General features: G+C 63.1%; 1 protein-coding gene and 1 long non-coding RNA gene across 2 annotated transcripts; one reads left to right on the top strand and one right to left on the bottom strand.

The window, feature by feature from the left end:
* Positions 1-18: 18 nt before the first annotated feature.
* Positions 19-24,858, bottom strand: HIP1R (huntingtin interacting protein 1 related). The gene is made up of 32 exons (XM_045534926.1): positions 24,606-24,858; positions 13,171-13,234; positions 12,623-12,765; positions 12,363-12,419; positions 11,355-11,435; positions 10,942-11,018; positions 10,533-10,594; positions 8,081-8,221; positions 7,468-7,525; positions 7,298-7,373; positions 7,051-7,191; positions 6,835-6,896; positions 6,562-6,634; positions 6,298-6,481; positions 6,103-6,191; positions 5,896-6,012; positions 5,670-5,771; positions 5,201-5,395; positions 4,091-4,238; positions 3,900-3,986; positions 3,449-3,556; positions 3,195-3,331; positions 2,965-3,075; positions 2,681-2,739; positions 2,446-2,476; positions 2,307-2,369; positions 1,980-2,080; positions 1,731-1,836; positions 1,497-1,620; positions 1,347-1,408; positions 1,040-1,243; positions 19-924 (listed from the first exon to the last, which is right to left on the bottom strand). Exons 1-32 carry the CDS (start codon positions 24,696-24,698, stop codon positions 877-879), a joined length of 3,204 nt encoding a protein of 1,067 aa, XP_045390882.1. The 5' UTR covers positions 24,699-24,858; the 3' UTR covers positions 19-876.
* Positions 2,613-4,552, top strand: LOC123626105. Its single transcript, XR_006730741.1, has 2 exons — positions 2,613-4,060; positions 4,152-4,552. It is a non-coding gene; the product is annotated as an uncharacterized LOC123626105 (long non-coding RNA).
* Positions 24,859-25,876: the final 1,018 nt, after the last annotated feature.

Raw genomic sequence — 25,876 nt, 5'->3', positions numbered from 1 at the left:
GTGCCCTCCCAGACCGTATGCACAGGGCTGGGAGTGGGAGGGCAGCGTGCTTGTCCAGCCTAGTGCTGGCTCTGCCCTCCCAGCCTGGTCCCCACCCCTGCAGCCACTCCCCTCGGGCTCAGGGGACACTTTCGTTCAAGTTGGACAGCGGCAAGCAAAGCCAGGCCAGCCCTCCCCAGCCCCAGACCGCCCTGATGGGTTTCTGGGCTTTTTCAGGCTGAGCTGGGGGACGCAGGGCAGGGCCAGCCAGGCCAGGGAAAGGGGAAACAGGAAACGGAGGGCGGCTGCAGATTCCAGCCGGACGTGGAAACTCTGGGAGGGAAGGCAGCACCTGGGCAGGGCTGCCTGCAAGCGCGGGCACCTGCCACCTCACGGCCTTGCTCCCCAGACAGCAGCCCCTTCCAGCCTCCGACCTCCGGAGGGGCTTGCAGCAGGGATGCTCTAGGGCCAGCCCGAGGAGTGGGCAGCACCCCTCCAGCCCCTCATCTGCTGAGGCCATGAGGGCCTTGTGGAATCAGTGCCCCAAGGCGGCCACAGACAGGTCTTAGCAAGGCCAGAAGGCAGGGGGCCCCTCCAGTAGCCCTGTTTCCCAGTGTGCTGACTATAAACTTGGAAGAAAAGCTCTAACTCAGAATATTAAAAATGTTCCGTATATTTCCTGAAGAGTTGTGGCTCAGGCCTCCTGGGTCCCGGCTGCTCTCCCAAGCTCGTTTTGCAGATAAATAGACTCGAATCCAGAAGAACCATCTGCACGACCCAGGCCCCATGAGGCGCAGTGAGGGCCAGGGGCCTTGAGGACACTGACCCAGCTGCAGGGGCGAGGCCACTGGGCACCCAGGCCTGTCCACCAGCCGCCCTGCTGGACCCCTGGGGGACCTAGTAGTTCACGAGTTGAGCCTGGTAGATGCCATCCTTTTTGTCGAGCTGCAGGGGTCAAAGGTAGGTGACTCGGTGGATGTGGCCAAAGGCATGAGGCATAGCCTGGGCCACCATCCCATGACACGCCCCCCCCCCCCATCCCGGTGGTGATGCCTGGCACCTGGTGTTCCTGTCTGGGGACCACGCTGGGCTTCTGGGCCAGGGGTGGCTTCTTGGTGGTCACACTCCGAGGGGTGGCGCTGGGCTGGCCAGACTCCTCGGTGGGTATTGCCCCCGCCCCAGCCAGCGCGTAGTGCCGCTTCCGCAGCTCCCCAAGCCGCATGCGCTCGGCCTCCAGTGTTGTCTCTAGCTCTAGGACGCGCACCTGCAGCCCGGATGCCCCATCAGCACAGCCCCCCTCCCCAAGGAGGGCACCACCCCCCGGGCTCAGCCCAACAGGGACGAGCCCCACAGCCACGGGCGCCTACCTGAGTCTCCATCTCCTGCTTCTTGAGCTTGACGAGGGACAGGCCAGAGAAGTCCATGGTGTCTGTGGCCAGAGGGCACAAGGTAAGTGTCTGGGCACCACTCCCGCCCCTCCTGGGAGCTGGCAGTGCCCTCAGACACCGGGCACTTGCCTTTGTCTTCAATCTGCTCCTGGCCTGACTTGGTCGAGGCCACCACGGCGGCAGCCCTCTCGTTGACGGCGCGGGAGCATTCCTGCAGGCGGCTCAGGTGGGGGCTGTGCTTGTCGGCCTTTACCTGGGGGGATTGTCAGGGTGGGCCCCGGGCTTGGGAGCCACAGCCAGCAGTCAGGGACGCCCAGGCCAAGCGTGGAGCCCGGGGCGGCACATGCCAGCACCCAGCCTTACCTTGGAGGCCGCCACCAGCTGGGCAGTGCTGGCCGCAATCTCATGGGAGCAGACAATGAGCTCTTCGTACTTGCCCGTGTGAAGCACCACCCTGTCAGCCGACTCCCTGGGGGGTGAGGCCGGTCAGGGGCAGGGTCTCCAACCCCATGGGCAGTGGGGCCACTCCCAGACACTCAGCACCGCATGCCCTGCTGCCCCCCCATTGGCAGGAAGCAGAACCCTGCCCACCCCCCACCCGGGGCGACATACACCAGCTGTGTGGCTCCCCAGCCCACTGCCTTGGAGGCTGAGATGAGGCCTTCGGTCCAGCGTGAGTTCTTGGCATAGAATTCCTGCTGCGTGGCTGCCCCCTAGTGGACACAGGCAGGATGGGCCAGTCAAGGACATCATGGGGAAAAGGGGTCCCCGCAGGCCCTTCTCCCTTCACCCCGGCCACAGGGCACATCCCTGCGTTAGGGGAGGGGGGTGTCTCCTCAACTACACCCTTTAGGGGCCTCGTGCCCCTTTCAGGAATCTGTCCCTTGCTGGCTCAGCTATGTGGCCTGCCTGGGGAGGGGCTGTTAGACCACAGCTCACCCTGCCGCTCTCCACGATTTCCTTCTGCAGGCTGGTGGACGTCATCACCAGCAGCCGGATCGCCTGCCAAGACCAAGATGTTTGTCACTCTCGGCAGCCCTCCAGGTAGAACCCCCCCAGGGCAACACCCCCCACTCACCTTCATGAAGTCCGTGCAGGAGTTGAGGATCCTGTGGGGAGAGAAGGGGAGAGACCAGGTGTTCCTCTGAAGCATGGCCCCTGGGACGCCCCAGCAGGGCCCCCGCGGGCGAGGAAGGGTGTGTCTGCTCACTCCCAGGCCCAGGCACGCTATGCAGTCGGGACAGAACCCCCCTGGACAGGGGAGGGCCGTGGGGAACCCACCCTGTTCTGGGTCAGAGAGGAAGGCGGCTCACCTCTCATTCACTTCCAGCTTCACCCCCGAGCTGGCGTGGCGGGCCTGGTTCATCATGTCCTACAGCCAACGACAGAGCTGTGAGTGCGGGAGGGTGAGGTGGGGAGAGCTCCCCCCCCTCCCCAAGCCTGTGGTCCTGAGGAACAGATCAGGGCAGGAAAGCCAGGGCTACCCTCCTACCCTCCCGGCTCTGACCTCAGGGGCCCTGGAAAACGTTTTCTGTCCCCTGCCTGTAGCCCCCAAGGCACTGTGGGAACTGAGGAGTCCCCGCACAACTCTCCTCACCTCGATCCTTCGCACAGCATCTTCAATGGCCGCAGACGTGGCTGCCATCTCCTTGTCCACCATGGCCCCCAGCTCCTCCTGCCGCACATCCAGGCTCTTGGGCTTTAGCTCCTGGGGAAGGCAGGAGTCAGACTGGGTGGGCTCAATCCCACCAACCCCACAGGGCTTGGGGAGGGGAGGAGTGGTTCCTGCCCAGGGCCCGCCCCACTGCCTGGGATCTTGTGCCTCACCTGGCCCAGCCGAAGGATGCCCTGCAGTGGAGCTCGTAACAGGCCCAGCTGTGCCCGCCGCAGAGCCTGCTGGTCCTGCAGCTGCCCCACAAGCTCCAGCGCCCGGGCCCCGCACTCCCTGCATGTGTCAATCAGGCCTGAGTAGGAAGAAAGCCCCCTGTGATGCTGCAGCACAGGCCCCCTTCCCAGGCTGAAAGACCCCTGGGGAGACGAGCCGGTGAGGTGGCTGACCCTGCCGCCCAGGCCCCACTTACGGTCAGCAAGGTCGGTGGGGGCCAGGTGGGAGGTGGCAATGCCATTGACGATGGTGTCCGCAGCCAGGTGGGAAAACCGGGTCAGGGCTGCCACCAGGGAGGAGGCATCTGTGCAGAAGGACAGCCATGAGATGCTAGCACAGGGCCATGGTCACCAGCAGCCTGCCCTGCCTCATCCTCTCAGCAAACCCCAGACAAGGACCAGGAAAGAGGGTGCGGCCCAAGGTCAAGCAGCCCCAAGGGCCACAGGAACCAAGCTGGGTTCCGTGGGGCCCCAGCCTGTTTGCCCATGAGGCCGGCTGGGCTCCTGGGGGGAGGGGCGGAGCCTCTGCTGAGCTGCCTGCTGAGGTTCCTGGTGTGCAGAAAACCTCTGCCAAAGGGACAAGGCAGCCACGAGGGCTGGACCCAGGCCCTAGCCCACCGGCCTGCTGCCCTGCTCCCCCCAATTCACCTGCCAAGGAGGTGAGGTACTGGGCGTGGCCCTCCTCCAGGGCACTCACGGAGTCCAGGGCAGCCTGGGCCCTGCTCACCAGGTAGTCTGCAAGCAGAGAGAGAAACTGAGGCCCCGGCCGCCGCTTCTCAGTGTTGGGGACGCGAAGGAGGCGTTTGCGGGTGAGGGCGAGTGGTGGCCCCCATACGTACCTGGAGAGCTGGTGCAGCGCAGGTGCAAGGGGTCATCCAGCTTGCTCACGGCGTCCCGCAGGATGGCCTCCGCCTCGGCCGCAGCGCCCCTCAGCACTGCAAACTGCTCGTCCAGCAGCTTCTGCCGCAGCCCCTGCTCCTGCAACTCCTGGCAGGAGTGGGGACAGGCGGCTCAGAGAACGCACCCCAAGTCAGGCCCAGCTGAGACCCTCACGGTGGAGACGGCCAAAGAGGGGCGTTACTCCATCCCCCCAAGGCCTGAGCTGCTGCCTCTCAAGAGCGGGGTGAACAGCTGAGTAATGAAAAGATAACCCTGTGATCTAAACAGACATTTCCCCAAAGATGCACCACTGGCCAGGGAGCAGGTGAAGGGGCGCACATTAGCCCTTAGGGAAATGCAAATCGAAACCACTTCACACCCCTTTGGGATGGCCAAAATAAAGGCAGACAATGCTAAGTGTTGCCAAAATTGTAACTCTCATGCGTTGCTGGTGGGAATGTAAAATGGTATAGCTACTTTGGAAAAAAGTGGGGTGGTTCCTCAAAATGTTAAATATACAGCTACCACGTGACCCACACATGCTAGGTATCTACTCAAGAAACGAAAAGGTTGGTCCGAAGGTAGTGAGTTACCGCACTTGGTTGTCCACAGTTACAGACTGAACTCCTTGTTCTACTGCTTTCCCCTCCTCACTACTGCACTTGACTAGTCTTAATAAGAAACGAAAGCCTCTGTCCTCACAGAAACCTGCACACAAACGCTCGCAGCAGCCAAAACATGGAAACCACAGTGATTACGGTAAACTCAAACATTACTTGGCCATTAAAAAGGAGTACTGACACACGCCACGCAACAGATGAACCTTGAAAACACGATGCCAAGTGAAAGCGTCACCAAAAGCCACGTGGTGTACGACTGCATTTACACAAAATATCTAGAACAGGCCACAGAGAGATTGGGGGTTGCCAGGATGGGATTAACTGGTTCCTGGGTCAGGAGTTTCTTCTCTGAGTGCTGAGAACGTTCTGGCAGCAGAACGAGAGGGATGCCTGACCCTAACCACGCTAACATGGGCCCAGGCTGCAGAGGCGCTGCCGGGGGTCTCCTACCTTCTCCGCCAGCCTCGCCTGGAGCTCGCCCCGCTCGCGGGAGCCGCGCTGCTGCTCCTGGCTCAGCGCCGCCTCCCTCTCGCGCACCAGGCTCTGGGCCGCCAGCAGGTCGGCCTGGCGCTGCTGCACGGCCCCACTCAGCGTGTCCTTCTCTGCGCGCAGCACCTCCAGCCGCGAGCTCAGCTCCGACCCGCTCTGTGGACACAAGCGCATGAGCAGGAGCCCCCTTCTTTCCAGACCAGGGGTTGGGGTGACTGACTACCCCTCACGGGACTTGGAGCTGCTTCCTGAGGGCCCATGCGAGGTCCTGTTTCCTACATAGCTCCTGGGACAGGGTCAGGGCTGCACCTTGGCACCACTGAGGGCCCCTGAACCCAGTGGCATCTAGGCGTGCCCCATTCATAGAGAAGACGACCTGACTGTCCCACCTGCTCCCAGGACACCCCCAGCCCCCAGCAGCCAACAGCACCTGCTCGGTGTGGCTCAGGACCTCCTGCACGCGGGCCAGCTCCCCAGCCTTGGCCTCCAGCTCCCTCTTGAGCTTCTCCAGCTGGTCGCTCTGCTCCTCCAGCTGGGACAGGACAGCGTGTCACTGGGGCAGTGGGCTGGGCTCCCCGGGGCCAGCCCTGTGCGTGCGTGTGTGCGTGCATACACACACGCACGCGCGCACACACACACACACACACACGACGTACCTTCAGCTCGGACTCCCGTTTCACCTGCTCCATCTGGAAGGCCAGCTGCTCCTTCACCCGTGCCACCTCCTCCTGGCTCTGCTGCGTCACCGTCAGCTGCTTGGCTGTGTCTGCATTCTGCAAGAGCAGGGGACAGGCTCACACTCTGCCACTGTCCCCAGCTGGCTCTGCTTGGGACCCGAGCCACCCTGCCCCGCGTGGGCCCACCTTCCGGAGCAGCTCCGCGTGCGTGCTGATGAGCTCGCTGTGCTTCTCCTTCAGCTTGTTGTAGCGCGCCTCCGTGGCACTGGCCTTCCCTGCGGGCAAGAGGAGGGCGTGACGCTCGGGGCAGGGCGGGCAGGGACTGGGGTCGCCCCCACGCGCGCTCACGGTGACAGGCGCCCTCGACCCCACCCCACGCACTCTCGGCCTCCTCGCGCAGGCTCTGGCTCCGCTCGCCCTCCAGCTGCGCCGCCCTCAGCTGGGCCAGCTCGTGGCGGAGCTGCTCGTTGTCCACCAGGGCCTTCTGTTTCTGCTTCCGCTGCTCCTCCAGCTCGGCCTCCAGCGCGTTCACCTGGCCCTTCAGCTGCGCAATGTAGCGCTGGGCCTGCGGGGGGAGGCACGGCGTGGGCAGGCGTGGGGCCCTGCCGGCGGTGCGGGGTGCAGCCCGCCCCCCACCCCCCTCACCTCCAGCTTGATCTTCTCCAGCTCGCTGCGGAGCGTCTCCACCTCCCTCTTCAGGTTCTCGATCTGGAGGTCCCTGGGGACAGAGGTCCTGGGGTTCAAGTTCAGTCAACCAGAAAAATCGAACTTTTGTCCTCGCCTTGGTGGCCACTTGGGATTTGGGCACCTCAGGAGCTCACGTTCCCCACCCGGCCTTTCTAGGCAGACGCGTCCCGAGCACGGCTCAGGGAGGCCGTTTCCAGCCCCCGCAGCCCAGGCGGCTCCCCAGGCCCTCACCTGTCGTCCTGCAAGGAGCCATTGGGGGGTCCAAACGTCTGATCAAAGAGGTCAGCCACCACCTGCCACAGCAAAGCACGGTGACCCCCACCCCACTCACCTGTGCCCTCCAGGTGGGGGGCAAAGGGAGGCCTAGTCACTCCGACACCCCTTGGCCTCGTGCTGCAGCTGGAGGCCCTGGCGGGGGACGCGGGGGAGGCAGGCCGGGGCGCTCACCGCTGGCTCTCCGGCCGGGGGCCCGGTGCTGATCTCGATGAGGTTCTCCGGCTCCTCGTCCTCCGGGGTCTCCTCTGGGATCACCACCACAGGCTTGATGTGCTCGGCCAGGGCGGAGGCCCGTAGGAAGTTGGGGGGTCCCTGTAGGGGCAGCAGGTGGGAGCCACTTATCCACCTCCAAGGAAGCCCATGCAAGGCCCAGCCAGGACCCCGAGGGCAGGGGCAGCCCTGGGGAGGGCGCAGGTACCTCGGGCAGCCGGGGGATCTGGATGAGCCGCTTGAAGTAGAGCATGTCGGAGGCTCGTCGGAAGAAGTTCCTGAGGCTGCGAGCAGGGTGGGACAGAGGGACCGTCACACAGTAGCCACAGAGCCTCTTCCCAGCCATGCCTCAGCCCTGCCCTCCCCCGGGCCTGGTACCTGTGAAACTGCTCGTGGAACCGGTCCCTGTGGCCTTGCAGGGTGTCCGCCGGGAGACCTGGGGGCGGGGGGCGCACGAGTTTAACGGCTGAGCGGTCACACCCCCTCCCCTGTTCCTCCACACGCTGGAAACCGTCAGATTCGAGCTCTCTGGTGACCTGGCCAGTCCTGTCCCACACCCACAAGGGGGGATGATCTCTGGGCCATGACTGGACAGGATGGCGCTGTGGCCACGTCAGGCCTAACCTGCCCCCCGCCGCGGCGGCACACGCGGCTGCCCTGGGCTGGTGCCGAAGCAGCTCACAGCCCAGGCCAGCGGTTCTCAAAGGGTGGTCGGGGGCCGAGACCCCTTCAGAGGGTTTTTGCTCCCACGGCCCCGTGCAGCGGGTGGGAGACACTCGGGGGCAGGTGTCCACTGAGAGTCTACACCACTCTTCTCACTGCATCGTTTCTGTTTTGGAAAACAGTAGTTTTTCATAAAATGTGTGTTATGTTAATGGGTAATGAGATTATGCTACTTTTAAATCAATAAGTATCTTCATAATTTCTCTATTTTCCTTTGTGACAGCAAATGACCATGCGAGCCGCACAGGCAGCCCGGCCAGTGACTCACAGGAGTGCAGCTTGAACAGCAGCTTCACCGTGTAGTGGTACAGGTGGCTGCAGTCCTGGGTGACCTGGATGAGCGGGGCCAGGCGGCACTGGCCCGAGGACATCTGGGACACGGCGATGGCTGTGTTGAGCTGCCGGAAAACTGAACAGAGGAGGGGCGGGAGAGAGGGTGAGAGCCTGTGGGAGCCAGAGACGCAGGCCCGGGCGGCCCACCCCACACCAGGGCCCTGCCACGCGCACGGCCACCCTGCCCGGGCAGCTTGAAGATGAGGCGACGGCTCAGTCTGGAAAGCGGGGCTCCCAGGCAGTTCTCAGACACCAGCAGGCTCCCGGCCTCCAGGACGGGGCCCCATGAGCTCGTCACTGACCCAGACTGTGACCAGATGCCCCACGAACCAGGTCAAGGGTGACAGCAAGGTCCGGGCAAACCAGCTCCAGCTCAGCTGGGCAAGGGTTTCCTGAGGCTGCTGCCGGGGTGGGCCGGGACGAGGCGCCCGAATGACAGGGCTGTGGACAGCCCGTGCCCTGGGCCTCAAACCTGCTCCGAGTCGCACAGAGGGACGCAGGCTGAGGACGGAGCAGCCCTAGGGCCTCATTTCAGATACGGGAACAGGGCGGGCTTCTCCAAAGTCACCCAGCAGTGGGGTCAGGACGGCTCTGCAAACCCCAAGTGACCCCGAAGCCTCACTTGCACTCGGGGCCAGTCTCCTCTGGAACCTGACAATCAGGCCTTGTATCAGAACTACCAAGTGGGAGGGACAAAGGACAAACATGAGGCTGCCTCCGCCTTGGCTGGCAGCTTCTCTGGGGCAGAGACAGGAATAACAGAGCGGGCAGCCGGCCACAGGGAGAGCGGCCAGGGCGGCCCCACGCGGGACAGCCCCAAGCTCGGGTCCTGCTCCTGCCTTGCCTGGGAGGGGCCGTTTGCAAACCCCTGCAGCAACAGGCGCGCACTCGGGAGGGAAGGGGTGAGAAGGAAGAGGCAAAGCGCCATCTCTCACCTTTTTTTTCTTTTTTGAGGCAGGCTCTCGCTCTGTGCCTAGAGGTGCAACCACAGCTCACTGCAGCCTCTAGCTCCTGGGCTCCAGCCTCAGCCTGAGTGGCTGGGACTACAGGCAGGTACCACCATGCCTTGCCATTTATTTTTAATTTTTTTATACAGATGGGGTCTTGCTATGTTGCCCAGGCTGCCCTAGCTCTTTAAATAAATTTGTAATTACTAGTGCGTACTAAGTACGTTTTCTTCGTGCAAAATTAAAGCTCGTGTGAAGTCCTGCTTTGGGGTTTAGACATGTATGTACATACTGTTCTGCAATCTGATTTTACACAGCAGAATGTTTCTAGATCTTTCCCAGCTACAGCAGACTCAGGTGCATCTCTCTTAACCGTTGCCTTCTGTTCCCTGCTATACACAGGCAGTGAGATACAGCCAGTTCTCCACCAAGGAGCGTTTAGGGCATTTCTGTTTTTTGCTGTTATGGATCTTGAGGCAGGGACCCCGTGCACCTGCGCAGAGCCAGGGTTCCCCAGACGTGCCGGCGCCCGGGCCTGCCGCTGTGCCCTTCCTTGTGTTTCATCAAAACACCAGTGTTGCCGGGGCGGGAACACGCCTGCGGGTCTTCTCCACGCCCCCCCCAGGGACGCTGCCTGCCCACACCAGCCTCCTCCCATGCCAAGGGCAGTTCAGGGCAGGGACTCAGGGGACTTGGCTCCTGCCTGGTGGCCGCTGTGCTGCGAGGGGCTCAGCCTTAGCACATCTCTGCCAGGACGCAGAGCCTGGCAGCGGGGGCCACACCCCTGGTCCATCAGAATCGCTGTGCGTCAGGCTCACCCGGCCAGAGGCCAGAGCCCAGGACTCGGGAGCCTTCCCCAAACACCGCTAACTCCCTAAAAAAGCATTTGCTACTTGTCCTCCAGTGGAGAGCTCTGAGTCACCCGCAAGTTGTTTTGAAGCTGCCACCTAGAACAATCACCCCTCCAGCCGGCGGGGGCCCTCTGGGATTTCCTGTCCGGCTGCCGGGCTCCCAGGACTGGAAGTCTGACGTGACCCAGAAGCTTTTTAGAACAGAAAATGGGCACGAGGAGCCAAACCAACTCTCTGGGGGGCTGCACAGGAGCCCTGAGCCGGGGCGGGAACCCGAAGGGGCGGCTCAGCGCTTGTCCACACCCACATCCCTCCCTGTCTTGGGGCCACCAGAGCGATGCTCACTGGGCAGGAGGGTAGCCGAGCCCCCGCCCTGCAGGTGCCCGCTGGGGCCTAGCGACCTGGGGGCGGGGAAGCCTCCCTGTGCTTTGGAGGCGCCCGGAGGCCCCATCGGGTCTCCCTGCAGGGGCAGGTGCCTTTGAGGATGTTACGTCAGGCTGGTCACTAGTGTTTTCTACCTCCTTGTCCCAACACTCTGGGCTCTCAGTGGTGCCCTCAGACCCCAGGACCTCCTCTCTGGACGGCTCACCTGACTCAGAAAGCTTCAGCTCACAGTCCATGTAATCAAACATCTCCACGGTGAGCTGGAAGCTGCGGAAGAGAGGGGGGAGGGGTGAGGGGATGGAAGGGGAGAGGGGAGGGGGGAGGGGAAGGGGGAAGAGTGGGCCCACTGGCCTGGGCCAGGACCCCTGGGAGGGGACAGGGACACAGCTGTCAACACCACCTCTGGCCAACCTGCCTTTGCAAAGGACGGGTCTTCAGGCAAATAACCCCATCCCTTGACCGTCAGCCTCTTCCCTGGGAGCCTGAGCTGTGGCCTGGGAAGGCTGCAGACTCACTGGACACCCGCTGCCCAGGTGTGAAATAGGGTGGGACCCAGAAGGGAAACTGAGGCAAGAGGGCGGACACCAGGCCACTTGCCATGCAGAGCCACTCACATGTTGTTGACGTCGGAGCCAGCCGCCTTCTCCAACACCTCATCTGTCACCTCCAGGCTCGCAGGGAACTGGGGGTGCTGCGGAGAGAACCCCACTCAGCTGCAGCTGTGCGGGTGGCCTCACGCTGGGCCCCGTCCCCTGCTCCTGTGGCCTGTGCAGGCGACTGGGGGGCTGGGAGGAGGGGCGCGCCCAGCCAGGGCAGGGGGAGGCCGGCCCCACGTCCACGGGAAAACCCGAGGAGTTCTAGGAGCTTCCTCACGTCCCAGCCTCCTCGTCTCCCCACTGGTCACGGTTAGGACAGGAAGGTGGGCGGGCAGACCCACGGACGGGACAGGTTCCACCCTCGATGTCCCCAGACGTCACAGAGGGAAAAGCCCCAGGTCCGTCAGCCCCACAGCACCCGAGCAAAGCACCTTGAGGTGGAAGGAGATCTTGGTCAGCAGCAGCTTGGTGTAGACGCTCACCAGCTGTCCGTACCGGTCGTGCAGATGCCCCTGTGGGAAGAGCCAGGGTAGGGGCCCCTCCTGCGGACACGCCGAGAGCCGCCCTCCCCCCAGCCCCAGTCACCTCTTCGTTCACCAACGTCCCCTCCAGCCTGCACCGACCGCCTTTGTCTCTAGCTTTTCCCTTCATCTTTCTCCTTGTCGTTCTTGCCAAGCAAACTCTTGTGGGAAGGGAGCTCTCTGTGCAGGGCACCGGGCCAGTTCCGGGCAGGGACACTTTATTAAAGTGCTGGTGCACGGCCTGCCCACGTCCTCCCCTCGTCCTCCTCCACCGCGGGCCCTCGGCCACGCCGGCTGGGCCTCCTCTGCCCCGTGCCATGGTCGCCTCACTCAGAGGACACGGGTCAGCCTCCCTGTGGGCCCCTATCCGGGGCCGCCCCGCTCCTGTGCCCCGGCGGCCGAGCACCCTGGCCCCGCCCCACCCAGGGCGCCTCTAACTCCTGAGGGTCGCGCAGCGGGTCCAGCCACGGGCGCCTGGGCTCTACTGCGTCTAAGAACCGTCCGTCCGGCAAGGCTGCTGAAAACGCGCATTTCCAGACCCGATTCGAAAGCAGCCCGTCTGGGGGAGCCGGGAGCCGCGCCCCTGCCAGGGCTCTGACCACCACCGCACCGCCACCCAGGCTCTGGTGTCACCACACTTCCCAGCTCAGGGGGACTAAAGGGCCTGGGGATTTGTGCAGCTGGAGGCCCGAGAGCCCTGCGTGCGGAGTGTCCCCTGCATTCCACACGGCGAGGCCCAGCACCGCCACCGTCTCGCCCACGGCTGCCCCAAACCCTCCACCCTGGCTTCCGCTCCGAGAGAGGAGGAAAACCCGGCCCCCACAGGGAGCCGCCATCACCAGCCCCCAAGCTCACGAGCCCCTGAGGCCGAGCAGCCTCGCCTGGACCCCCAGGGGGAGGCGTCCTCACGGCACCTACCCACAGGTCTCCGACCTCGCGGATGTTGCTCCGGTACCGCTGGCAGTCGTGCAGCACCTGCGGCGTGGGGGGAGGGATGAAGGACCCGGGACCTCGCGGGAGGGGGCCCCAGGCCCTCACTCCCCATGGAGGTGGGAGGGTTGAGGCAGAGGGCAGGGCCGACCCAGCGCCGCGGGGACAGACACAGGGACAGACACAGGGACAGGGTTGTGCACTTGCACTGGACGCTATTCCGCCTTTCCGCCCTCTGAGCTACTCACGTTGGGGTGCCCGTCCCGCAGGACCTTGTGCAGGACGTGGCAGAACTTCCAGCTGAGGATGGAGCTGCTGGGCAGCGGCAGCCCGATGGCGTAGGACCAGAAGGTGAAGGCCCCCTTCTCATGGTGCGTGCCCAGAATGATGCCTGCGGGGGTCAAGGCCAAGTGCGGGAGGCAGAGACGCAAGCACAGGGCAGCTGGCGCTTGGCCACTGCGGGCCCTGGTGTTCGGCCAAAGGGCACAGGGCTCAGGGCAAGACACAGGGCAAGGTTGTGTCCCAGGACTCTAACTGGGCCGACGGTGGCGTTTCCGTGGTGAGTCTCGGTTGGGAAAGGGTGAGCCACGTGGGGGGCCTGGCAGGGCGCAGGCCAGAGGATACTCCCCTCCCCACCCGGCTCAGGACCAGGACCTCCAGACCTTGGCACAGGGGCCCCAGGGCTCCTGCCGAGAGCCGCTGCTCGCTGACCCCACCACACCCCCCACCCGACACCCACCCCGGGCCCGGCCACGGGCTGGCACCGCCCAGGGCCGGGAGCAGGCGGGAAGGATACGCCGTGCATGCTTCTCCTTCACGGGGGCCTCCTGGCTGTTGATGGCTTTGCTGATGCTGATGGCCTGTGGGGGGCAAAGCAGGCAGCGTTCAGGACCCCCGGGCCTTCCCAGGGAGAGACCACCCCAATGGGGAAAAGGGCGACACAGAACAGGATTCTGCCGTGGCCAATGTGGGAGTGGTGACGGGGGACGGGAGGAATCCCCCCACCTAAGCAGACCAAGCCCCTGAAGACCCTCCCTCTACGTGCCCTGTGCAGCTAGGACCACAGCCACCACCCCACCCAAAGCCACCGGGGCACCTCGGGGTCTGGGAAATAACGGAAGCTGGGCTATGGCCTCAGGGGTCCACTCTCTGAAACCACACGAGTAGCCCTCCCGGGAGGTGAGGTCCCCAGCTCCAGGCATGGCCAGCATGGCCTCCTCTGCCTGTCCCCCCGCCGCTGGAAGCCACGGGACCCGAGCCCTCACTTGTGCTGCGCGAAGGATGCGTGTCCTCCCTGCTCTCCCAGAGGCGGGGTCTGGGCCGTGTCACGGCTGACGGGCCCACACAGCACTCCCAGGAAACCAGGGTGAGCCCAGGCCCCGCCCGACTGTCCTGACTCAGCTCCTGCCCCCACCAACGAGGCGGCGACTGTGGCCCGCCCGGGGCGGGGAGGAAGGACGGGGTCTGCCTGGCACACCTGCCGTCGTCGCCCGAGCCCTGAACGAGCGCCCACCTCACACTCGACCAAGGGCAGAACCTTGGTGTCGGGAGACCCTCCCCCACCTCCACCTGCCACAGTCTCACCTCCCCGGCCCAAAGCCTCCTCCTCCAAGAAGGCTTCTCAGAGGGGGCCGTGCCCTTGAGGAGGGCTCACGGCACCTACGGTCACTGCTACCGGGCCTCAGGCGCCTGTGGGTGTGATGTCCTCCCACCTGGGGGGGCCTCGTGAGCCTCTGTCCACCCATAACGGGTGTCTGTGGACTGAGAAGGGCCAAGGGCCACGGTGGGGGGACAGGGTCCTGCACAGACACAGGCACCGAGACGAGGCAGGTGGCCCAGACAGCCTTGCCGGGGCAGGGGGCGGGGGCAGGACCAGGGGGCAGGGCAGGGGGCAGGACAGGGCAGGGGGCAGCACTGCGCTCTCCTGTCTCTCCCTCAGAGGCCACCGCGCTCTCCTGCTCTGGCACCTGAACAACAGTGACAGCCCTGCCGGCACAGAGGCGACTGCCCCATTTACAGTCAATGATGAAATTTCCTCTGGGAGAAAGGGCAGCTGGGCAGCCGGGCCCTTCCTGGTCAGGCCTCAGACTGGAGCCGGGGGCCGGGCCGGGCAGGCTGGGCGGCCCCTTCGCACAGGGCCCTGCAGTCCCTGCGGCCACACTGAGCCCCAGCAGTCGGGAGGGTCCCAGGCTCTCGTCCTCAAAGCCTCGGCAGGCCCGATGGTGGGGACTGCCTGGCCTCTCGACCCCGTCGCTGCCACGTGTCCCCCCGCTTCCTTCAGCTCCCCTCTCCCTTCCGTGAACTGCGAGAGACAAGAAGGAGCTGCCGTGTGTGTGTCACGGCCCACCGCCAGGGTGGCCACGGTGAGGACGAGGATGGTGAGGATTAGCCACTGCACCAACTGAGCGCTCATCACCTGCCAGGCTCAGCAACGTGCTTCCCGGGACAGCCCGAGGAGGTGGTTATGATCCCACTTTCTTGGTGAGGAAACTGAGGCACAGAGGGCTGGGGATCTTGTCTGCACAGCTAATGGGCAAAGCCAGGGTTCAAGGCCAGGCCTGCCAGACTCCAGGCCTGTGTCCTCAGCAACTCTGCATGGCTCCCGACTCCTGCGTGGAGAGGGGCTCCCGGGGTGGGGATTTGGGCTGATCCCTCCCCCGGCTCCACCCCACTGCCAGGCAAGCCGCTGCCAGCTCACACTCCAGGTGTGTCCTGTCTCCAAGGGCTGTAACCTCATCCCCGGCCGCCCTGACACCTGAGCTGCCACCTGGCCCGGAAGATTCCTGGCCAGAAGGGTGGAGCTGGAGCTACCCAGGCAGGCCAAGGAGGCTGCAGACAGAGGCGGGGGCTCTCTCCTGACTGGAGGAGACCCCAGGGAGGGCTCCTTCCCTCCTCCCTGCGCCAAGACCATGTGAGGCCAAGGTGACGTCACTGCCACAGGCTTCTGTGGGCCCAGGCGTCCTCTTGCCCCCCACCCCACAGCCACCTGCTTAAACCTGCACCTCCCCGGATTTATGGCTCTCTCCGGCCCGTCACCCTCTGACTGCGCTTCCTCATTTGTCACCGTGTTTGGCCCGTGTTTAGTTCTGCCCCGGGGGGGGGGGGGGCGCTGCTGAAAGCCCTGTCCCTCAAAGGTCCTGGTACACAGACAACTTTCACAGCAGGGAGGGGCGGCCCCGGGGCACGGCGCGGCGGCCCCACTCGGGCACGAGGCCCCGGCGATGCCTGTGCTGGCGGCGGGGACGGGCCGGCTCCCGGGAACACAGCCCCGTTGTGTGCAGGGCGGGCAGCTGTGCACCCCGGGCTCGGGCGCCGCACAAGGAGGCTCAGTGCTCGCACAGTGGGCGTCTGTGGACACCCGACGGCCGCGTCACTCCTCCCGGGCGGCGGCAGCCAAGCCTCGTCCCAGGAGAGGCCTCTCCGCCTGCCCTGTCGGACCTCCCTGGAGGAAGCGGCTCCTGGGACGTGGGGGGGACCCAGCGGTGGAGCTCACACGGCACTTTCGACATTTACAGCCCCGAGGCAGCTCTCACTGTTCTGGGTCCCCAGGTGCTCAGTATGTCACCCTCACATCAGCCCCACGGGGCAGACGAGGTGGTCCCCATCGTGTAGGGGGAGCTGGAAGCAGCCCCAGCAGCTCGGACTTGGGCAAATTTAATCCCTGGAGGCCGGTGGTGGATCGCCCGCCACACAGGGAAACCCCCAGAGACGCAGCCTCCGAGTGGAAGGGACCCGTCACGGACCTCGAGGTCGGCGTGGAAAACCCAGTGCCGGGGAAGGAAGGGTCGTTGGGACGGACGTGCCCACCTAGGGGTCTGTCCGCTTCTCAGCACCCCACACTCCCATCTGACTCCCAGGGAGAGGGGGCCTCAGAGCCCGGAAGAACAGTTTTCACGCTGCCCTGAGAGGTAGGGGGACAGGGCAGGGCACCCGAGGGCCCAGTGACAGTGTCTGGCACAAGAGCAGGAGAGGGGAAGCGGTTTCCTCGTTTCTGAACAGGGCAGGGAAGGGCGTCTCCGGAGGAGGCAGGATGGGGGCTGGGGGGCTCCACAGTGGCCAGGAGACAGTCGAGGGACCTGGGAAGGAGCTGGAGGGTCTGCAGAGACCACTGCACTCCCCCAGTCTGGACAAATCCACCGAGTCCACACCACGCCCGGGGGCCACCTGCACACTCTCTCCCAGGCAGCACCTCGCCCGGCTGGGTGCCGGCAACAGGAGAAGGGCGGCGGGTGGGGGACGAAGCTCGGGGTGCCCACAGAGGGCCGGGGGGCGGGAGCTCCGCGTGCTCTGGACACACGTCCGGCACTGCCGGCACCGCCAGGCTCACAGAACAAACACATCATCTGCCACCAGGCAGGCCAGCGGGTCTCAGCGCCCGACGGTGAAGTCATCTTCACCAGCTGAACCGCACGGCGCTGTGCGTCTCCTGGGTCCCCGCGACCAGCCCCGGAGCGGCCGCAGAGGCTTGGAGAGGCCGCACTCGCCCCAGGCCATGAATGACGGAAACCGCGCGGGCGCCGTCCTGAGCACGGGAGCCTCCCGCAGCCCCGACCTCGGTGCGGCGGCCCCGGGCCCACGGCTCCCGCGAGGCTGCGCAGGAGGCGTACTCAGGCCACCAACTCTGGAGACTGACCTCGGCCCCCAGGTGGCCCCGGGCCGCCATGGTTTTCGGCGGGTGGGGGGAGACGAGCGTCAGTGCGACATCCTTCTCGTCCCGCCACAGGAAGCCAGTTCCCGAGGACCCGCTGCCACTCAGGGAGGGCCCGCTGCCACTCGTGGAGGGCCCGCTGCCACTCAGGGAGGGCCCGCTGCCACTCAGGGAGGGCCCGCCTGCCTCCACATCGTTCAGACCCTGGGGACAAAGGCCCTGCTGCAGCCTGAGCCCCATCCCGCAGGGCGAGGGTGTCTGACTCGGGGTGCGGCCTGTGAGGGGACTCTCACAGGGACCCAGGCCCAGGGGAGCCCAGTCCTCAGGATACCCCGGCCCAGCCTCCAGGAACAATCAACCCGTCCTTGTTTGTCTGACAGAAACCCAGCCTGGTGCCGCGGCCGCCCCAGAGTCAAGGCTGAGACAATCCCAGGACCAGGCCAGACGGGGCCCCCTGGCTCCAGAGAGGCCCAGAGCTGCCAACGGCACTTGTCCCTGGACCAGGACTCACAGGGACACCCCAACAAACACCTCGGTGAGGGCTGTTGCAGGATGGGGAGGCCGGGGTGAGGCGGGTGACACTCCCGAGGGGCCCCGGGCCCAGGCCTGACTCCAGATGGGAACAGACACGGTGAGTGCGGCCGGGCGACAGAGCTGGCAGGCCCGGGCCAGCCTCGAGCCCGGCACCACCAGGCAGCACCCTGCGGTCCTGGCACGGAATAGCCAGGAGATGCTGGAGTTTCGTTTGTTCACAATTTACACTCTGTCCCTGCCTTGTCCCCATAAGCACATCTTCCTCCCGCCGCATCTCCAGGGCCCCCGGGGGAGGGCACACACTCCGGGGACAAGAGCTCTCACATGAGCACCGACAGCTTCAAGGCGCTAAGCGTCTCTTTCCCCAGCTAATAATCTAACCACTAGAGCTAAACAGTAAAAGTAACTATAAAACAACTTCTATTTTTACAATCAACCCTGACGTGAATCAGACCGAAGGCTGCTTGTGCTGTTATCGCGACGCCCAGCAGGGGCCCTTGGCAGGCCCAGGGCACAGGCGCTGGCAGAGCGCGGCCCGTTTTGCTTCAGCGTCTCCAAAGAGCTGTCTGAAGGACAGAGCTCCTATTCAAACGCCCGCGCCCCCCAGAGGCCACTGCCGAGAGGGAACACAGGCTCTCTGTGGCTGTGGGGCCGGGACGTGGCCACACGCACAGCGGTGGGGGCCCTGCTCCAGGCTGACAGGAAGTCAGGGGAGCGATTCAGCAGGCGTCCTCGTCACTCGCACCCGTCCTGCCTGGTCCCGGCTTCTGCATCATTTCACCACTTAGGAAACTTCTAGAGGACGTTGCGAGAGCCCGGGAGTGACTCCTTCCCCGAGACGCTGGCCATGAGGTGGCAGCTGCTGCCACCCCTGCCCCGGGCTTCATGGGTGACACACGGGAGTAGGAGGACTGGCCCTGTGTCACGCCTCCGCGGTGCCGGCTCTGGAAGGGACAGGCAGGCAGCCCATGCAGTCTCGTTCCCTGCACCCGGGTGACATCACTCCACAAACCTGTCTGCCTCACAAGCCAGGGGGCTGAGTCACTCTCGGGCAGCCGAACTTACTGCAATTTGGGGACCGTGTTTATCTTAGCGAGAGAAAAAACAATCCTGCCCGGACTACACTTTTCTCCGTGGGCTCCGTCATTCCCTCGAGCAGATCCCGGGGCCTTTCAGGCCTCACCCGGAGGAAGGGAGACCCGCCGGCCCCCAGGCATCCGTTCTCTCAGCCAGCCTCACCGAGTGGCCCCGGCCAGGCCCACAGCCCGCCGGGATCTCGGGGCAGGGAGACGGTGAGGTCCGAACAGCCGCGCACAGAGGTCAGCGGGGAGGCAAGGCCACTCCTCCCCTGAGCCTGCTCCAGACCCAGCCCCACCCCTCATCTGCCCACTGCCCTGGGCTCTGCTGGGCCACCGCAGTGTGCCGGGGACACTGGGAACGGTGTGAACAACGCCGTTAGGGCTGGAAGCACGGTGGGGCTCGGCAGGAGGTGGCTGCTGGCTGCGCAGATGCTCCCAAACACAAAGTCACCAAGCGCAGGGGCACGGGTGTCACCAACGGTGTAGCTGGGGGCAATGGCGCCTTCTCCTGGCTGTCTCAGATTAGCCGTCCCTCGGCCACGCAGGCCCAGACTCGACTCCAGAGACTTCCAGCTGCCACAATCCAGTGGCTGATGAGTTTCCTCCACGGCTCCAATCGGCTGGGACACACCTCGGGGCCAGGTCAGGGAAGGGGCCTCGTCTATGCGGTTCCTCCCCACTCGGACAGGCAGGCAGTTCTGCTGGGAAGTCCTACGCTGGCTTCGTCCCACCTGTCCCGGGGGCATGTCCACCCCCCAGTACCCTCCCAGGGCACAATGTCGCAGAGGCAGGGCTCCCGCCCTGGGGAGCATTTGGAACGTGAGCACCTGAGGGCTCATTCTTGCAGGGCTGTCCCCCACCTTCCTGAGTCCCCCTGTCCCCACGCAGATCTGCTGCTCGTCCCGACAGCCCAGCACCCCAGGTCCTCGCTCACAGGTGGCCCAGCGACGCACACAGGGCAGAAGCCCAATCTGCTCTTCCGCACTCATGCCATGCCAGGCCCCGTGAACTCCGGAAACCCCACAGCGTCTCCGAGAGGCAGTGCCGTCACTGCCCCCACCCTGCAGATGAGGAAACGGAGGCACAGAGCAGTGAAGTGACAGCCAGGGCTCAACCCAGAGCCTTGCTCTTCACTGCCACACATGCCACGGCACACATGCTACAGCTTGCATGCCTCGACCCCTTGGAGGGGACACAGATGATTTGTGCCTTCCCAGAGCGCCCCCCAACACATACATGGTAAACAGCCCTGCTGAGTGTGTCATGGGCTGATGCATGTTGGGAAGCCCCGTCCCACCACTACCTGGACAAGAAGCCGCCTCTGGAACGGCTGGCTCTGCCAGGGAGGTGACGGGCAGGCAGGCTCGAGGGGGCCTGGCAGCCCGGGAAGGCACAACTCAACACCTGCTACACCCGGCCGGGCTGGGCCGCGGCAGTGGGTAGGAGCTGGTTCTCTCTCTCCTTTGAGCAAGGAGCCCTGGCTTGCCTCTGTCCCTCCAGCGTGCCCGGCGCCAAGTGCCACGCCTGCACACGCGGACACAGGGGAGAAGCCAGACCCACTGCTGCCCTCAAGACAGTGGCGACAGAGGGTGTGCTGGCTGTCTGCCACATGGTGTAGGTTTCTTCCCAAACTCTGGGGCTGGGCACCTTTCGTTACCGTAAACATTTACAGGAGGCCCAGAAAGGGGTTGGCGACCTGGTATGACGCAGTCTTCCCGGGACACACCGCAGAGGCAGGGCGGGCGCTCACGTCTGCCTGGCCCTTCAGAGGCAGCTCTGCCAGGGCGGTGACGGCAGATCAGGGCAGAGGGACCCGCCTGTGCGAATACGGTGTCTGAAAGCATCCGCGTATAAACCAGAAACTCAGGGTACGTCCCAAACACCTCTCCGTACCCTGTCTGGGGAACTTTAAAAAAATACACCAATGCCTGACTCTAATCCAGACCCAATCATTCCGAATCCAACACCTGGATGCTGCCATGCTTGAAAAGCCCCCAGGTGATTCTAACACCTGCTCCACCCAGCACAGCAGCCGCGGATCACTCGGAGAGGGGCTGAGTCTAAACTGAGATGAGCTGGGAGGGTCCAACACACACCGGATTTCCAAGATTTAGAAGAATATAAAATATCCCCATCATAAATAATTTTTATAGTGATTACATGTTGAAAGGGTTGTATTTTGGATACTCCAGGTTACACACATACAATTATAACTAACTTCAGCTGTTTCTGTCGACTTTTCTAGTGGCTGCCAGACGCCCTAACGTGACACGGCGGCCCATCTCCTGCTCTGCTGGCAGCGCTGTTCTATCGCACCCCGGCTGAGACGGCCGAGTTGTCAATAAATGTTAATCTTTACAGGATTTTGGTTCCACAGGGACTGCTGAGGGCACAAGTCACAGACCTGGACAGTAGGACCTGTGACCTGCTCCGCACGCCGACCCCTCCACAGTCCCCACCACGGGGCCTCGCACCCGGGCAGCTTTCTGTCCGCAGGTGACGCCCACCCACAGGGGTGGGGGGGAGGCTCGTTCAACTCATGCTGTAGCATAAACGGTTTCTCTCAGCCTAACCTGACAGGAAGCTTCTGGGTTCTATCGCCACATCCTGCAGGGGAAACTGAGGCCCAGAGAAGCACAGGGGCTCACAGAAAGGGAAAAGGCAGGCTGGGCAACTGGCATTTCCAAGACTCCAACCTGCCGAGCCCTCATCCACGATACGCTTCCAAGGCGGCCCTCTCTGGGGGAAGTTCTGGGAGCCTGCTCGGATTTGGAAACTGTGTGGCGGGGCGGGCAGGGAGAAAGACGGCTAGCCCACTATTCGACTATCCGCCCAGCCCCTGCCGCGTGCAGCACCGTGCTTCACACTGCACCCACCGGATGAGCCAGCTCCCCGTGGCTGCTGAGACAGATCGCCATACACTCAGTGGCTTCAAACAACATAAACTCATCACCTCACGGTTCTGGAGGTCAGAAGTCTGAAACGGGTCTTATGCAGCTAAAAGCAAGGTGTCGGAAAGGCTGAATTTCTTTCTGGAGCCCGTAGGGGAGAATCCGTTGCCCCACCTGTTCCAGGTGGCAGGGGACACCCACACTCCTCGGCTAGTGGCTCCTTCCTGCATCTTCACAGCCAGCAGCGGTCGGTGGAGACTTTCCTACATTCCATCACTCCGATCTCTCCGGCCCCCTGCACCCACCGTTAAAGACCCTCGTGATTACACAGGGCTCACCTGGTAACCAGGATAATCGCCCCAGCTCAAGGCCGGCGGACGAGCAACCTACACTCCCCTTACCAAGTGAGATCACATTCACAGTTCCGGGAACTACGGCGTGGACACCTTGGCAGGACCATTCCGTAACCTACCACGCGGCACCACACCTCGGAACAGCCCTATTCGGTGGATGGAATTATCCCTATTTTTACAGACAAGGAAACAGATTTAGGAGTTAAGCAACTCACCCAGGAACACAGGCTAGAACTCAGGGCCACCAGCCTACAGGTGCATTCCATGCTATCACACCGTCTTTTTAAAGGTACAGGCAATGTTCAGGTTCAGAACACAGCATACTATATTCTGTAGTTTTCTGTATTCAGAATACAACAGCAACAACGAGTTGGTAATATTTTGTCACTTCCAGTTTAAAAAAGGGGTTTTTTTTTTTTTTTATCACTAAAGGGACTAAAGTCTTGGGGAAGAAAAGAATACACTAGTTTCCTGGACTGTACCCTGGGATTACACCAGGGGTGTCCGGAAAGTATCCAGCCACCGTTAGTACATGGAGAACAGGTCCATGGCTGGGTACTTTCCGGACAGCCATCGTGCACTCACACCACAAACCAGCCACCAGAGGGAAACGTGGCTGCCCTCCCTTAACACCCCTGATCGCTAACCCTGGAGACCTTTGCAAACGTGCCTATCAAGAAAGCTCCTGGGGAAGCCTTTCTCCTCCTCCTGACCCAGGAGCCCAGGAGAGGAAAGACGAGACTGGCACACGGTGCTGGGTCCATGTTGGGACAGGCGTTGGACCCCAAAGGGAAGCTGGGTCCCTGGATTGGATGTGCTATTTTCCGTCTCGAGACTGGCAAATAGCAACCTCAGCTCTCCAGGTCCCTTCTACCATGGGGCCTGGCTGGCAGCTCACGGGATATTTCTGGGAACGATCTAATTAAATATTAACCACGCACAAAAGCTCATTCTTACATCTCTCGGTAATTCACTGTGAAGACAACTGAATCCAAATTCCATCTTTCCAGAAAAAGGGGCCCTGGAATGGGGCCTATGAGATTCACCCATTACATAGTTATTCATTACCCATTACAAAGCACCCCTCTCACAGCCCCCAAGAAAAAACCCAAAAAGCAAAACAAAACAATCTACCTTCTTGTGTACCAAACCAACCACGAAAGCGTGTGGTCCTAGATCAAAGACGCTCTGTCACAGACAGGAAGGTTGCCCTTGACTTCTTATCCATTTAAAATAAACATCAATGAACTTGGCCCTTTAAATTCTATCTCCTCTATGTACATCAGACCTCTTTACCTACACTTCCTCAAAAACACGGGAAAAATCTAAAAATCAGAGAATGAACAAAGTTTTCAACAACACGCAGATTCTCTCTGCCCATTAAGGTTTTCTCCCTGTGCTTCTGCAAGTTTCTGGCACAATTATGTATTAATGACTCTAAGTTAAATGCCACACTTGTTTTTCTGACGGGCTATCCAGGCTGAATCAGATGATGATGATGACAAGGATCACAAGGATAAATTGACAATTTGCAGCCAGGCTGGTTCCAGCACTTGGCATTCACGAAGCCTTGGTGTTTTGAGGTTTTATTATCGCTTTCATTGTCAATCACAAACACAAGGATTAGAAGGTGTCCCGGTGTGTTCTCTCATTTCAAAATGAAATCTCTTGTAGATTGCATGTGCTTACTTGATTTGAAAGCAACCGCAGAAGTCCCTGCAAGGACAAGCGGGTAGGAACTTGCTAATGCCAGCCCCAAATGCAAATGTCACCAGCCTGCTTCAGACAGGGGTGGAAGGGGTCCTCTGGCTTCCTTTATTTCTAAAGTAAAAATTTTCAACCATTTCAGTCTCGGTTGACCTATTTTGGCAAATAAACAGGTATGTCCCCCACCCCCGCCCGTCCCCCAGGTCGAAGAACACCTCCAAGTTTGTAAAATAAAAAGGAACAGGAAGCCAGAAACACAGCAAAGCCTCCATGGTGCGTCCTGGGCACACACACATGCACAAACGCACACCCGCGCCATTATTCAATTTCTAAAACCACCTTCCCAGGATAGCAGCATCTGGAAGAGATGCGGGCGCGTGGGAAGCGCAGGAAAGGAGCCCCAGGAAGTTTCTGTCTGTCAGGCGCCGGTATTTAACGAGGGGGTGTGAACCTATTTATGCGTGGGCCAGCGCTCGGGCGAACAAGTCTGGCGACATACGTGAAACTTTTCACCTCGCAGATAATAAGATATTGTGCAGCCCTGGAAAACAGCTCACGAGAAAAGGAAGCAGGGAGTTTCCTTTAAGGAAATGCACGGCACCCCGGTGGGGGCATCTGCGTCCAGGGCTGGGAGAAGGTGGCAGCAGCCCAGGAGGGGCCGCCCGGCCGGGCGGGGAGACCCAGGGGGCCGCGCTGGCCCCAGTGCACCTGGGCCCGGGCACAGCCTGAGCCCCGACCCCACCGCCGCTCCCGGGCCACCCGGTCCCTGGCCCCTGCCGGCCCCAGCTCCCCGGCCCCGGCGCTCTGGGCCCGGGCGCGCGGCCGGAACGCGGCTTCCGGTTCACCTGTGCGCCGCCGCTCGGGCCGCGGAGGCCGGCGGGGGGCGGCCGGGAGCCCCCGAGGACCCAGGTAGCCGCAGGCCGGGCCCCGGCGCCGCCCCCCGCCCCGGCCTGGCAGCTCCCGGCCCCTGAGGGACGCGCGAGGGGACAGGGGACCCGGGCCCGCCGCCGCCCGCTCGCCTGGGTCTTGTCGAACTGCTCGCGCTCGGCCTCCAGGCTGTGGCCCGGCCTGCGGCTCAGCACCCGCGCCGGCACGTTCTTGATGCTGTTCATCCTGCCGCCGCCGCCCGGCTCCGCGCCGCTGAGCGCCACTGAGCGCCACTGAGCGCCAGCCGGCAGCCGCCCGAGCCCAGGCGCCGCGAGGACGCCGCGCCGCGCCCGCCGGCCGCGGGGAGGAGCCCGCGCCCCGCCCCCGCCCCGTCCCGGGCACGCCCCTGCCCCGCCCCCCGGTTCCGGCATGCCCCTCCCCTGCATCCCTCCACCCCCACCCCCGCCGGACTCCCGCCCCGCTCCTCCCCCAGGACTCCCACAAACGCCCCCCCGCCCTCCAGGCCCAGACACGCCCCGCCCCCTGCACCCCTGCACAACCCCCCGCGACTCCCGGACACGCCCCGCCCCTGCACACCTCCAACCCTCCCCAGGACTCCCGGACACGGTCCGCCCCCTGCATACCTCCAACCCACCCAGGACTCTCGGACACGCCCCGCCCCCTGCACCCCTGCACAACCCCCCGCGACTCCCGGACACGCCCCGCCCCCTGCACACCTCCAACCCTCCCCAGGACTCCCGGACACAGTCCGCCCCCTGCATACCTCCAACCCACCCAGGACTCTCGGACACGCCCCGCCCCCTGCATACCTCCAACCCTCCCAGGACTCTCGGACACGCCCCGCCCCCTACACCCCTGCACAACCCCCCCACGACTCCCGGACACGCCCCGCCCCCTGCACACCTCCAACCCCCCACACGACTCCCGGACACGCCCCACCCCCTAACTCCCCAGGCGGGGGCTCACCTCTCACCCCAACTTAAGCCAAGCGGAAGAAACCCGCCCTCTTCCTTCCTCGCTGGTTGGGGGCACCGGCAGTTCCCTCCCCGCCCGGCCCAGAACCCACTGCGACTTGTCTACACCAGGCCAAGATCTGCTTAATTGAAGAAAATTTGGCCTCTATGAGTCTGGTCAATAGCAGCACAAAGGGCGCGGTGGCTCACGCCTGTCATCCTAGCCCTCTGGGAGGCCGAGGCGGGAGGATCGCTCAAGGTCAGGAGTTACAGACCAGCCTGAGCAAGAGTGAGACCCCCATCTCTACTACAAAAATACAAAGAAATTAGCTGGACAACTAAAAATATATACAGAAAAAATTAGCCAGGCATGGTGGCACATGCCTGTTCTCCCAGCTACTGGGGAGGCTGAGGCGGCAGGATTGCTTGAGCCCAGGAGTTTGAGGTTG

This window comes from Lemur catta, chromosome 21 (genome assembly GCF_020740605.2).
Source record: "Lemur catta isolate mLemCat1 chromosome 21, mLemCat1.pri, whole genome shotgun sequence".
Lineage (NCBI taxonomy): Eukaryota > Metazoa > Chordata > Mammalia > Primates > Lemuridae > Lemur > Lemur catta.
This window is presented reverse-complemented; position numbering and strand designations above follow the sequence as displayed.